General features: G+C 45.2%; 1 protein-coding gene across 2 annotated transcripts in view; it reads left to right on the top strand.

The window, feature by feature from the left end:
• The first annotated feature begins 249 nt into the window (after nucleotides 1-249).
• Nucleotides 250-14,592, top strand: part of PTPN9 (protein tyrosine phosphatase non-receptor type 9) — a 51,101-nt gene continuing 36,758 nt past the window's right edge. Inside the window, exon 1 of one of the 2 annotated variants that reach the window (XM_027831053.3) lies at nucleotides 250-1,629. In XM_027831053.3, the coding sequence (XP_027686854.2) occupies nucleotides 1,597-1,629 (33 nt within the window). In that variant the 5' untranslated portion in view covers nucleotides 250-1,596. Of the gene's footprint in view, nucleotides 1,630-10,688; nucleotides 10,735-14,592 lie in introns of those variants that run through there. The other variant, XM_043523801.1, reaches the window with a different exon arrangement.

Here is a 14,592-nt window from a genome sequence, read left to right as displayed (position 1 = left end):
AAGCATCCATAATTGTAAAACATACTACATTTACCCACTCAGTCACACTGTCTTTTGTTCTCTTCATCTTGCTCATCACCCCAGCATCTGAGCACCTTTTGTAATTCCCTTCCACCTCCCTTTGACTGCATGTTGTTTATCTGTGGCCCGATCCTGCCACTGGATCCCCTCAGGCAGATCTTTCCACCAGTGATCTGCAGGGGTGCAGGAGCCCCACCTACATTAACCTGATTGCCGGATCCAGGCCTTAGATTGCGTGGGCTAGTTCTTGCAAACAGCTGTGCCCACAGTGTGTCAGGCACTTTACAAACACATAAGAGAACAAAGGTCTTTTGGGGCAAGAATGTTGTTTTCTGATCTAGCTATAATGTGCTTGGTAGACTAGAGGCGGTAAGGAAAGAATTTACACCTCAACTGGGTCACTTATAGGCAATGAGGGAGAGGTTGTTGAGCTAATAGACTGTTCACAGGTATGCAGAAGTTTTCTTGCAACAGGGTGACTTCTAATATCCTCTGTTGTATGAATCTCTCTCCCTCCCTTGCCTAGATTCCTCTTTCTGTTCGTTTTTTGCCCCCTCCCTGTATCTCCCTTGCCCCAATGGATAGCTTCCTGTTTCTCCTTCTTTTGGACGAATGCCTCTCTTCCTTCCCCCTCCCCTTTCTGCTATGCAGCTCTCTCTGCCTTCCTCCTTCCCTTAGATTCCCCTCCCTGGCTGTCCTCTGCCGCTGTTTGTGAATGAGACTCAGTTTCTGAATGGAGTTGCTGGGGGCTCTGGCTGGCTCATCAGGGGAAGCAGTATTGGCCATGAGAAGGGGAGGGGGACGGGTTGTCTTTGCTTCCTTCCTCCCTCACTGCTGCTTTTGAGGAATAAGGACTGTGAGACAGACAAGCGAGAGATGGAGGCTGCAGGAAAGAGCTTCATTCTCTAAAAGGAAAATACAAATGAAGAGAGGGAATTGATGGTCTCCTGCTAACTATATTCAGGAAGCAACAGCAGGGGGATCTTGCAAAGGCAGAGAAGAAAAGCCCAGGCGGACTCAGCCACAGTCTGGAGAGATTGCAAGCAGATCTTGTGGGGGGAATGAAACTTCCAGAGCAGCTGGGTTTTTTACCCCCTTCTTGTGTGTGCAATTTTCTCTAACCTGCAAAAGCTTTTATGAAACCGAGGAAGAACTGAAAGAGCGTGACGTTTGCAAAGAAACCAAAAGAATCGTTGCAATTTAAAAGGGAACAAAACTGAACTTTAATTTATTTTTTCTTGCAAGTTGCATCAGCTTTTCGGGGGAAGGGATCACTGCATTAACCTTTCTCCCTCCAAGTGTGTAGCTAATCTACAAGAGAGACTAATGGGTGCTCCCTGGGAGCTCAGGAGCAGCGTCCCCAGTTGAGCGGGGTGTTTGAGGGGCCCCTGGCTGGGAGGGAGGCCAGCTGCCTTCTCCGGGGTGTTGGCTGGGGGAAAGGGGGCCGGTTTGCTGCTTTTGAGTCAGACTGGTCGATGTTTGAAAGCCCTGGTTTAAAAACTCCAAAGAAGCAAGCAGCAGCAGCCGCCGCCTCCTCCTCAGCAGTTTGCAAGCAGGAGGAGCTGCGGCAGCAGGATGGCCGCAGAGCTGAGCCCGGAGGAGGAGCAGGTAAAGCCGTACCCCCACACCGGGCGCCCCAAAGCAGGGCGGGCAGGGGGTGGGCGCGCGCACATCCGAACTGGGGGATGGGCCTTGTGGGAGCAGGCAAGTGGGGGGCACATACTGCTCCCCATCCCCCCCGTGTTTTCTCTCTGAGCTCTGTGGAGATGTGGGTGCCAGCGGGGGGCTGGTGCCTCGAGCGGCTGGATTAGTGCCCCCCACGTTCGCTACATCCCCTTCATTCTCCCCTCTCCGCCTCGAACTGGGGGGCTCCCCAGCCCCTCCGATTGGGAAAGGGTCGGGGTAGGGGGGACCCCATAGTCTAGCCTCCCCCTCCCTTCCGGGGGGCTGGTTCCCTTCCGGCGGTCCCGGGGCTCTCTCCCCTAGGGGTGTTATCCCCTCCATGGGAAGCAATGGGGGGATCACCCCGATTTGGGGCCAGGGGCTCCAGGGTGCGCGGGGGCGGGGAGGAGGCGGCGCGGGGATGGTCTGGGGGAGCCGCGGCCTAGTCCCCGGCCTGGCGGCTGGGCCCCATGCGGACCCCAGCGCCCCCACCCCATAGGGCTCCACGCAGGGGGCGCCGCCCCGCCCCAGGACGAACAGCGCGGGGGGAGGAGTTGGGGGGCCCCCTTGTTCCGGTGGCAGCCGCCGCCCAGGGGCTCGAAAGGCAAAAACGATCGGGACCATCCGCAATCGCCCGTAGACCCCCAGCTCCCCCGTTGTGCATGGGGTGTGTAGGGGGACGATGGGGGGCCAGCCCCCCACCAGGGGCTGCTGTAGGAGGGCTGAACCCCCAGCCAGATGGGGGCCTCAGTGTCGGACCCGGCGGGGGGACAGGCCCGGGGTGTTTCTGGGGTTTCCAATCTGTGCCCCTTTCCACCTTTTATCCCCCCACCCCACCCCCAAAATCATCCCGGCCCTTTTTATTCTTTTGAGTGGGGGCGGCGACGTGAAACTGAAAATTGTGCAGAGAAGTTTCCCCCTCCCTTCTCCCTCCTTCTTCTTCCCGTAATGTTTTAGAGAGTGGGGCGGGCGAGAAAAGACTCAACTCTCCCCCAGGCTGTGTGTCCCCAGCTGCTCCAGGGGCTGCTGCTCAGTAGAATCTGCCTCCTGTCCCTGTCAGCTCCCGAGAGATTCCGCAGGGCAGCTTGTGCTCAGGGAAGCTGGCATCTCTTCCTGGACTTGCCTCAGTGTGTGACCTTGAGAGGGAGTGGCTATGCCTTTGTGCCTCAGTTTCCCCGTCTGTAGAATGGGGCTGTCCACCTCGTCAGGTGTGCTGCGAGCCTTACTGGATATTTGTGCGGTGTTGTGCCCTCCCCCCACCCCCCCAGCAAATATGCTGTGGCAGTGGTATGAAGGGATGACTGCGATTATTGCCTCACTCATTTTAAACTGGGGCCACCCCCTTTTCCTGTTTTGCCCTCTTCAGTTCACTCTCTCCAAGGCTGGATTTAGGATTTTATGCTTCCCACGCCCCATTCCTCCCTCTGACGTTTGTATCTTCCTGTCACTGGGTTGCATCACTGCAGGAGGATGTTGCATACATATAAATATAGGGACTGTGCTGTGAATTTTATGGGGGGGGGGGGTGTTAACCTCATCCTGGTTATGGGGGGAAGGTGGAGAAGGCTGGTGGGTATGGGTCGTGCTGCTGATTCAAGCCAGCTCTGATTTTCCCATGCTCCTGTGCTCTTTAAAGATGAGAACTCTTATAGTCTGTATCTTTAACACTTCTATGTCCACATCTTCTGCCTGCTGTGCCTGGCGCTCTCCCCTTCCCGTACCCAGCTGTCTTCGCCCCCCCCCCCCCTTCCCCAGTCTTCTCTGCTACCCTTGTGGACTCACAGCAGCTCCTTTTTCTGCCCAAGCTTAGACCAGTGTCCTCTGAGCAGTCCAGAGTGGTCCTCAATCCAGCCAAGGAAATATCTCTATCTGGTATTCCTGGGAGCAGAGGAAGGGAAATGCAGCTTCCGGCACAGATCTGTAGATCAGATCTGCTTGGTTTGGAGCTGTAGAAAATCCAGGGCTCTGCCAGGTTCTGGTTTCAGTAAAAATAAAGCCCGGTGCCCTGCACTTGCAGTGAGCTCCAGGCAGGCAGGTAGACCCACTGTGCTGAGCCCCACTGAAGTCAAGGGCATGGGTCCTCATGGACATTCATTACAAGACCACTGGTCATTACAACATGAAGTCAGCCTCAGCAACTGGCTTCTGTATAAGATCAGAGTGAAACACGATAGCTAGGTTTTAAACAGTGGGGAAAGGGGGCCTGGATTTTTTTTTTTTAAAAAGATATACTTTGCTTTATATTTTAAAAGTGTCTTTGATAAATCAATCCTCAGAACACCCCTGTGAAGTAGGAATTGTAATCACCATTTTACAGCTAGGGAAACTGAGCCACAGAAGGTTTGAGTGACTTGGCTCAAGGCCGCAGGAATCAATATAAGAGCTGGGACTAGAACTCCACAGTTCCTAGCTCCTAGACATGTACACTCACCACAACGTTCTCTCTCCTTATAGGTCACATGAGAGATTTGTAGTGATGAAATCTAAGTGAGGTTAATCAGATCCCATGCAGGTAGTTCCTGCAGGGGTCAGATAGGAATTAATTCCCCTTGTCACATCATTGCACAACTTGTCTGGGACATTATTATTATTATTGGTCATCTTCTGAATCCTTAATTAGTGCCTCCTGTCTCAGACAGGATGCCAGATTTGAAAGACCAGTGCCCCAATCTGATTTGGCAGATCTTTTGTTCATAGATTCATGATTCTAAGGCCAGAAGAGATCATCTAGTCTGAGCTTGTGTATAATACAGGCCAGAGAACTTCCCCAAAATAAATCCTAGAAGAGCATATATTTCAGAAAAAACATCCAATCTTAATTTAAAAATGGTCAGTGATGGAGAATCCACCCTGACCCTTGGTAAATTGTGCCAATGGTTAATTATCCTCACGTCTTACTCCTCCACTATCTCCGAGTTCCTGGCAGGTTCATCACGTGTCTAAACTTCATATTCTCTTAAAATATCATGAACTGCTCTACAAATCAAGATGATTCTTGGGTTATTATTGGCAAAGAAACTGAAGTAGACATCGATCCTGTGTAAATCAAGGCTCCACATTAAACTTGATGTAGATTTCTTTTTCTTAACATCAAACTCTACTGTTGCGGAGGAAGCCTGGTTAGCACTGAGAGTCACAGGTAAACTCCTTTATCCCAATCTCTCTGGTGTTACCAGATTTGCCCGTTGCTTTGGGATACACTAATTTATTAGGGTTACTGTTCTGTGGAGGGGGGAGGTTCTGTAATTCTATCAATGTACTGCTTGTGTCACTTGTGTTCTCATACGGAGCTCTACTTCTCCCTGCTGCAAGTTCCCTCCCAGTGGAGCTATCTTGCAGGACCTGAGTTCCCCAGGGCTGGGTTCTTCCAGCCCCAGAATCGGACGGACAAACACACACATTAACAGTGCACGTCTGACAGGACCGGGTTAATCAGCACTCCCAAGCTGACCCCTTATATGTTCCTGGACTCAATAGTGTGGGTCGAGCAACGCTTCCATGCTGTCACCCTCCTATGCCATGGGCACTGCACTGGAATAGTGCACGCCTGAGCAGGTTGAGTCAAGCAGCACTTTCAATCTGCCACCCTCATATGTCCCAGGTTCAGCATGTCCCTATCGCCACTTTCACATTACAATGGTACTGGTAGTAACCCACTTGATGAGCAAACCCCACAAAATTTTTGGGCGCTGCAGGGATCTTTAGCTTAGGTAGGAGGAGCGTTGCTGCAGAGCGAATGGGGAAGCCAAAAAACATCCATGAGAGGGAGAGAGAGAGAAGCTATCAGCTTAACCATGAGTTATTTATTGCCAGGTAATAACCATACAAGGGGTGCCAAACAAACAAAACAGTTATAATATTAAATCTAACTTAAATTTGATTATAAAAGTCAGGTTTAGAAAACTGTAACTGATCAGACAAGTCAGGGTGAGAAGGCTATACCTAGGGAGAGAGGGTTGGGTTCTCACCGCTCCTGAAGCTTGAATCGATCAGGGTTCCCAGGTGGTGGTGGTGGTAACTGAGGGTCCGGAGTGCTGGAGACAGGCAAAGCCCTCAGCATGATCAGTCAGAAGAAAATGAAGTCCGAATGGAACTGATGCAGATGTTGGATACAGGCATCAGAACGCTTACTTGAGCATGGGTAGGGGTTTTTGTAGGGAAAGAACAATGGTTCAAGGGAGAACACTAGATTTGTTTATGGATAAACTGATGGCTCAAGGGAGTATACCAAAGTTGTTTTGTTCAGGCTAGACAATGGGAGCTGATCATTCCTGGCTATGGGCGGTGTTCCTTGGCGGAAACTCACAATGCAATTAGGGAGCTTCACTATTTTGGATACCAATAAAGGATTTATTACTAGAATTGGTCTGATAACTACTGAGCTGGGTGTGTGCAGGCGTGGGTTCATTAACATCTGGAGCAGAGATCCCCGGTCATACAGTGCTTCCCTCCTTTTCTGATCCCAGAGTTTCATTTGGTTCTTGCCTTGGAATCTCTGTTCTCCATTCTGTATGCTAATGGGGATGCCTCCCTGTCCCATCTTTGATGCAAATGTGGCTAGGGGAGTTTCCTTAATCCTATCATCATTGTCCGGAGTGGTTTAGGTGTGTCTTCCAACTGCCATTTCATTGCTTTTTGTAAGTCTGTCTTCTGATTGGCTTTGGTTCAAGCAAAGGCTGTGGGTGGGGCAAGGTCTTTCACGAGTCAGACAGACTGGACACTGTGCCCTGGTTCCCCAAGAACACAGAGCTGATAGGTAACACGGGGGAGACATCTGAAACCTTTGTTTACTAATGTTGCACTGAGGAAGCAGAAACAAATACAATACTCATGGCTCAAAAATCCAAGCAGAGGCCTTTAGGGGGAAAGAACTAATGGTTCTTCTGATGGGGGGGAGAATTCTTCCAGTTTTGACCTTGATAGTTTGTCTAAAGATTTTATGCTAAAAAATCCTGTATGCTTGTTTATTTTTAAGAGCCGGTTACACAACAGTCAAGGATGGTCTAGATAATACTTAGTCCTGCCATGCATGCGGGGGACTGGACTAGATGACCTTCCAAGGCCCCTTCCAGTCCTACGATTCTATGATTCTATAATTTCTGTGCAGTGATCTATGGATGCTGTTTAGGCTACAGTAGAAATGCTGGGTAGTGCTATCATTGCAACCCATTCTCTCCACCTGTCCTCATATAAATGGATATTACCATTTTGATCCCCCCAACCCCCCGGGATTTCAACCTTCAACCTCCCGTTAGTTTGGAAGGGTTCTAGTCTTCCATGTCACCTCAAGCAAGCAATAGGAACTGTTTATATGACCAGTGCCAGCTTTTAGTTCTTTCCCAGTGTTGCTGCTATTCTGGATGCACGAATCAGTATGTGGGGATAAAATATTCTTTGCTCTTTCCTCTGAAAAAGAAATGGCCACTGTGGTCAAATAGGGGTGACATGGCACACTGGAAAATGAGGTAGTTGCAAAGAATTGTTCAGTCAGTAAGGACTGGAGATCTCTGAGGACTTGTCCACTAATGTAATGTGGATGGATCAGAAGTGCTAAATCCATTATATCCTGATGTAATTTGTACGGAATATATGATCTCCCAACTTTTTGTTGAGAAGATAGTGGGGTTTCTTGATGTCACTGGATACGCCATCCCTGAAAATGGGTGGGCAGATGGGCCAGGGCTGCAACGTTCAATTGCACAAATGTCGGGCAGTGCAATGTTTTGAGAGTTATTGATACTTTTTTAATTCCACCCTCTTGCAACGAGGGACTTCTGACATAACCACATAAAAGGCATGCAGTGATTAAAAAATTCTGTGGACAGTTTCACTTAAAGCAATATTGTCAACTTAAGAAGTCTGACTTCTTTCTGAAAATGTTACCTATTGCCAGAAGTAATGCTTAACGCCCTGATCCTTCAAAGACTTAAGGACGTGCTTAAGTTTAAGTGTGTGTGTAATCCGAATTGAATTCAATGGGACTACTCACAGTGCTTAAAGTGAAGCATGTGAATAAATCTTTGCAAGATTGGGGCCCAAAATGATGCTGATTTAAAGAGTTTAGCAACAAGAACGATTTCCCACCCCCATCCCCTTTGTCATTTGTTTACTTTGTGAATTTGAGCACTTTGGTCCATAGTAAGTTTTTTATTGTTTCCCTTGTAGGGTCAGTTTCCCTGTTTGTTTATTTGGGTCTTTCACACAGCAACAGGAAAAGACAAACTCTTAGAAAGAGATTTTCTGGAGCATTCAGTGTTGTCCTAACTCTGCTTCCGGTGAAGGCACTGGGAGTTTTATCACTTCAGAGTGGAGCGGTTAGACTAGCGCCGTGAGCCCTCTGAAAATCCTACCCTTGGCTAATATTAAAACACAACTGCAACCATGACAGTTGTCAGGAGAACTGAGGGCAGGGCAGGTGGATTGGGGAGACCTGAAATGACTTTACCTGCTATTTAGATATGATTAGATTTCAGGATAATGGTGTCCCTGTACAAATCCAGGTGAAGGGGCAGTTTCTACATAAAAGAACACAGGTGCAGGCATATCACCTTGTGCTATGGGCCTGCCATATCTCACCAGCTAAACAGGGTCAGCTTTGTTTAGTTAGCACTTGGGTGAGACATCTTAAGAAACATCCATGTGCTGTCTAAAGTGTTGTTGATTAAGGTAGTATTCTTCCCTCTGAGTCATTTCTGAACCAGTGATCTAGCTTGATACTACAGGGCGCTGCGCTTCTGGGCGCGTCACTTCCCAGACGAGAGTTAAAACCTGACAGCTTGTGGTCACTGGAAATCTTGGGGTACCTTTCACAAGAGTAGGGAAGTTAATTGTAGTAGTCTGGAGAAACTGACTAATTACATTCTGTTGACCTAAATAACTCCTGGAATTTCAGAAAAATTTATTTTTCACTTCCTGTTCTAAACTAATGTGCAGTCATAAGCATACCATTGAAGAGTTGCTGTATTTCACTCCAGAAGTGTACAATTCACTCTATTTACATGGATTTTTTTGAGGAACAGTGTAGGGAAAAATTATTTCTCTTCTGTCATACTGTTTGACTATCACGTGAGTCTCTAATTTATGGCCCTGTAACATAAGACCCTACTGCAATGCGTAAAAAAGGGGTACAGTTACAAGTACTACTTACACTTCAATTTTTGATTCCCTGATTCTTGTGCCATTAAAATGTCAACACAAGTATGTTTTGGATTTTATCTTCTGCTGAAAAGAGAATGCTTTGGAATGCTCTTTCCAAGCACGTCTGCAAAGCCCCTACCCTCTTCTTATTCAAATTTTGTCCCCCAAACTTTGCATCTGCTCTGATGTATACAAGAAATTAGTCAGCTAATTTGAAGTGCAGCTGGGAGTAGATTAGTCATGGCAGGGTCGGGGGAAGAAGGGAGGGAAGATGAGCTTGCAATATGTGTGAGTGCTGGTCATTACAGAGACCTCTCTGCCTATCCTGTTGCTCCAGCCATTAATTCTGTCTCTCTTAGATATATGGACCCTCATCACCATAATATGGGAGTGCCTCACAATCTTTAATGTAATCCTGGTGAGGTGGGAAATTGAGGCACAAAGAGACTAAGTGACATTCCCATGGTCACACAAGAAGTCTGTAGCAGAGCAGGGAATTGAATACAGATCTTCCGTGGCCCAGGATAGAATCCTGACCACTGGAACGTCTTTCCTCTCTTTGTTTAACTCTCGGATTGTCTATTTGCTGGAGCAGGGACTCTGTCTAGATTAAAATCAATTTTTTTAAATAAAAACATTTTTTTAGGATCTAAATTAAATACATATTTTTCTTAAAAAATGAACATATTTAAAATTTATGACAACCCATATTAAGCCCTAAATTTACTTTAAGTTATTTTAATAGATTATACTAACAAAATTCAAGCAGTCCATGTTTGCTGCCAGTATTTTAAAGAAAATTAAACCACTGAACTGGTGGAAATCATTGGCCAAGCACCTGGAACCAGAGTTTGCTAAAAGGCTAAACCAGCTTTTGACATCAGTAGCCTCTTCTGTAGGTGCAGAGAGAATATTTTTTTCATTTAGGTTTATTCAGCTATTTCCATTCAATGACTAGTTCATTCAAACTTGAGACAGCAATTGGGAGCTGATAAAGTAAGAAAGCATGTTTTCTTCTAATCTGTGAATAAAAATGAGGTGTAAGAGGATGAGATCTACTAGTTCTAAAATCTTGAAGGACGTGGTGACCTGAAACAGTATGTTCAATTCACTAACTACAGGTTAATGAATACTTCCTTTGTTTAATAAACCAGTTACTTTTAAATGCAAAACATCTTTTGATAAATTTATATTTTCTCTTGTAGTCCGGCATAATTGAGATAATTGTCTTTAACTAATAAAAAAATCAATTTAAAAATGCGGGTTTTGTGCATTTTGAGTTGAATTCAAATTTCCATCCAAATGCAGCTTGACACAAATCACAAGTACAAAAGTTAATAATCTAGTAAATGAGAAATGCATCAGTCACTGTTGTCTAATGTAATAAAAATGTAAAAATTAAGAATCTGAATAAATGTAAGTGAAACTATTAAACTGCTTAAATAAACACGTATAGATATTTTGTATCTTCCTGGTTATCAAAAAGAAGCACCAAATGTAGTGTAAAGGCTGTATTTAGTTGCAAATCTACATGTTTTAATGGTTACCAACCAATGCAAATGAACTGTTCTTTAGGAAAATAATTAAAAAGTACAAATGCAAAACAAGATTAAAATCAGTTTTAAATCAAGGATTCCTGTGCTTGCTGATTTTAAATTACCCATTTTAATAATTATTTAATCCCTTTGATTTAAATCAGTACACCCCAGTCTGTACAGCACCTACCACATGTTGGGAGCTACCACCACGTGAATAGCATGTCAGTAATTATTACACTTTTAAAAAAAAATCCCATCTGTTTCTATTGGCTGCTTGAGGCTCAAACATTCTAAATGGATTATTGTGTTTTAAATGGTAGTGTAGCAGAATTATAATAGAAGACTCCATATGCATGATAGAGATCGCTTGCTCCAGGTGAGTGATAGAGAATGATAATCAAATAGCACATCTCTCCAGGTTAGATGAAGTCCATAATATATTTAAAATTATGGTTTTGTTTCTTATTTTTGATTTTAATATTACTGTAACCCAGGTGCTAGTTTAGATCAATGGTTAGGACATCTGAGATTTGTAATACTTGGGAGTAAGGGTCTGAATTGCAAAACATGAAACATTTTATGTCTTTAAATAAAAGGTGAACATGTTTTTTTCTTCAAACTCGCCCTCCCCCCCCCCCCCCAAAAAAAAAAAAAAGTTCTTGCCTTTAGGATAAGCACTAAAAAAGTATGTGTTTTGGAAAGTTATGAGACCGTGAAAGTGAAGCCTTAAGGGCAAACAGGCTGCATAATCCCAAACTATAAATAAATGCAAATACACACGTCCTAATGCTATGCAAAGGTTGCAAACTTACAGCGAAAAAGTCAGGACATACAAAAGCTAAAGTCCTTGTAGCCATGTTTCCCCATCTGTTTTTGAAAATGGACCAGATTTTCAAAAGCTGGCCTTCACCATTTGCATCCACACATAATTACTGGTAAAGTTTTAGGCCTGCAATTATTTGTGACCACAATTTCTGTCACTTGGACATCTAAGTACCAGTGCTTAGGTGTCTACAGCCCCAACCTGCAAATGATTGTGCATGGGAGACTCTAGCAAGATCCAGGCCTATAGGACTTAAAACTGTGCCCAGAAAATTACATTCACAAAAAGGGGAGGCCCAGTTAGGGCATGGTTGCATATCCAGCCTTCTCTGTATTAAAGTATTAAATTAACAGCCTCCCTTGTAATCCAGATTTCCTCAAGTACAACATTGGTGAATTAACTTTACCATTACAACTGCATTTCCTGACTGATATAAGCACCTACCTAAGTTAAAGCAATGATAGGAATTTTGCATTTAATTCCCTTGTTTAAAAATAGCCGTAGCGCTATGGAATTATGCAAAATAGAACTGCACAACTCCATAAATTCCAGCAGCCTGTTTGTCATTGTCTGCATGGGAAAGTTATACCGATAGAAAGTGAGGCATGAATTTAAAGCGCTGTAGTAATATCCGCATATTTCCCCAGATACACGCTCTTGTGGCATAAGAGTGGCTATTGCCAGTTTATCTTATGTCACTTTGGCAGCAGTTTAAACTAAGCCCCCCCCCTCCCCCCCCAAAAAAAAAAAAAAAAAAAAAAAAAAAGGCAAGCTACTCTTACTCCAGAATCAGAGTGTTCGGATGTGGAGTTACATTGGAGTTTAACTATACTGGCCTAACTGGAAAACTTTCCTGTGTGGACACGCCCTAACTCACACAGTTTCATTTTTCTTGCAACTCCACTGGTTTTATACCACACCGGTATATGGATACAGAAAAAGCCCAGATGCAGCATTGTGTATGTGTAGGCTTGGACAGGTTAGATTTGCATTGGTGAATGTCAGTCAACATCAAGTTCCAGGTAGACACACAAACAGATGGAAAAAAAATTTCCATTGATAATAGAAATTTACAGCTAGGTAAAAATAAGAAAAATGCTACTTGAGAACTTATTAGAGACTGTCGTTAAATAATTGTCTGACCCGTCCGCATCATAATTTCCCGTAACTGTGAAAATTTAAATAGATATAAATTAGGAGAAAAAAAGGGTTAAAAATAAACATTGATCTTATCCGTTGAAATGATGAAAATGCAAACTGAGTTCTGCGAAGCTAACATGCGTGCATGAAAATTAGGGCTTGTCTCCACTTGAAATGCTATGGCAGCACAGCTGCAGAGCTTCAGTGAAGACACTACCTAGGCCGACGGGAGGGGTTCCACCTCCCTGAGAGGCAGTAGGTAGGTGATGGAATAATTCTTCCACTGACCTAGTGCTGCCTTCAGGGCTTAGTTCAGCTTAACTTTGTCGCGCAGGGATGTGGATTTTTCAAATGCCTGAATGACGTAGCTGAGTCGATGTAACTTTTTAGTGTAGACCAGGCCTTAATTATGAATCATGTCCAGTTTACTGTGGGAAACCTTCTATCAGAAAGGTCTAAGTGTACATAGAGCAGGATTTTCAAAAGCGCTCAAGAGTTGGCCTAACTGTGCTGCCAGAGTCCATTTAAAAATTTCCGGTGACATCAGGCCAATGCCGAGTGCCTTGGGAAATCCCACCTGTACACCGTTAAAGTTCAGCTGGTTTTGACTTACTTGTTCGCAAGATGTCCTTTTTTTTTTTTTTAAATGGACAAGTTTTTAACTCCTTGTTCCTGTAACTAAATAATGGCAGAACAAATTTTGCTCTGAGAAAAACACACACAGCTACACCTAACATCAGCTGCAAGGGCAAGATTTGTCCCAAAGGTCGAACTTTGCAGAGAGCTGTGAGTGAAAGTAGAGGGCGTTATCCTGGAAGGTGAATTGGCACCATAAGTGCAGTGTGTGCGATTTGAAAACTATAATCAAAATGGAGAGAAATTCACTATTGCCGGAATGCACTACAAACTGCAAAGCATGATGGGTACAGTGGAAAGCAGAAGAGTAGCAGGCTGCACAAACATTGAGTAATGAATTAAATAGATCCTTAATTAGAAGGAATCTATTTCAGCAAGAAATTACCCTGGGACCTCTGTATCCAAAAGCGAAAGGTGGATCTATCTGAGCTAAAGGCAAACCGGTGTTGCTGTGAGTAGTAACCCTATGTGAGGCCCTTAAACAGTTCAGTGTGCAATAGACACACGTGTCCAGACTCCTTTTTCCCCCTATGGAAGTCTCCATCCAAGTGCTGCCTAAGCCCAGCCTTGCTGGAGTCTGAAGTCCTCTGTTTAACCCACAGCACTGATGTTGTAGAGCAGAGGCAAGGCCAATGTCAGCTTTCCCCACACTCCTCTGCCAGTTAGCCTCAATCGTGATGTGGAGGGATCGGCTCTAGCCTTGAGAAAACAGTTAATTTTCCATGTCCATTCACTCTGTGTTCTCCCCAGTTTGCTAGCCAACAAGGCTGTCATTTGTGGTGGGGGCTGTCTTGTGATGGCCCCATCTCCTGGGAATGGAGACCACTGATTGTTTTCTCAGAAATTACGTATCCATTCTGTGACTCCCGTAATTTATTCATCCCAGGATAGACTTATACAACTGCTGTATCATCTGAGTTTTCTTACACAACTAATGTTACAGTTTAAAGTCCCAAACCTATAAACACTTGCATAAAGTAGCTTAGTTCAAACCACTTATTCTCAACCAGGGGTACGTGTAGAGTCTTCCAGGAGGTACATCAAACCATCTAGTTATTTGCCTAGTTTTACCACAGGCTACAGAAAAAGCATTAGCAAAGTCAGTACAAACTAAAATTTCATACAGACAATGACTTGTTTATACTGCTGTATGTACTGGGGTGGCCCAGCCGTGGCTCGTGGAGCCCCTCATGCCACCCCCATTCTCCATCTACCAAACTGTGTGGGGAGCTTGGGGCTTCTGCCCAGCTGGAGAGGGTGGTCTAGGGGCTTCAGCCCTGCCAAGGCACCTGCCAGGGCCGGGGGCTTCAGCCCCGTGGGGCACACCTGCTGGGGCTGGGGGCTTCAGCAGGAGCGGGGCTGAAGCCCCGGACCCTGGCAGTTGCCTCCTGTGGGGCTGATGCCCCTAAACCACCCTCCCCAGTTGGGCAGAAGCCCTAGCCTCACCACCCCGCTGCAGGGCTGAAGCCCTGAGCCCCAGCAGGTGCGCCCGGCTCTCAAACTTCTGAAGATTATCGTATGCACCTCAGAGGGTCAGTAAGTTTGGCCACCCCGGCATAGACGATACACTGAAATGTAAGTACAATATTTATATTATATGGTAAAAATGAGAAAGTCAGCAATTTTTCAGTACTA

The sequence above is a fragment of the Chelonia mydas genome, chromosome 10 (assembly GCF_015237465.2).
Source record: "Chelonia mydas isolate rCheMyd1 chromosome 10, rCheMyd1.pri.v2, whole genome shotgun sequence".
NCBI classification, from domain to species: Eukaryota; Metazoa; Chordata; order Testudines; family Cheloniidae; genus Chelonia; species Chelonia mydas.
This window is presented reverse-complemented; position numbering and strand designations above follow the sequence as displayed.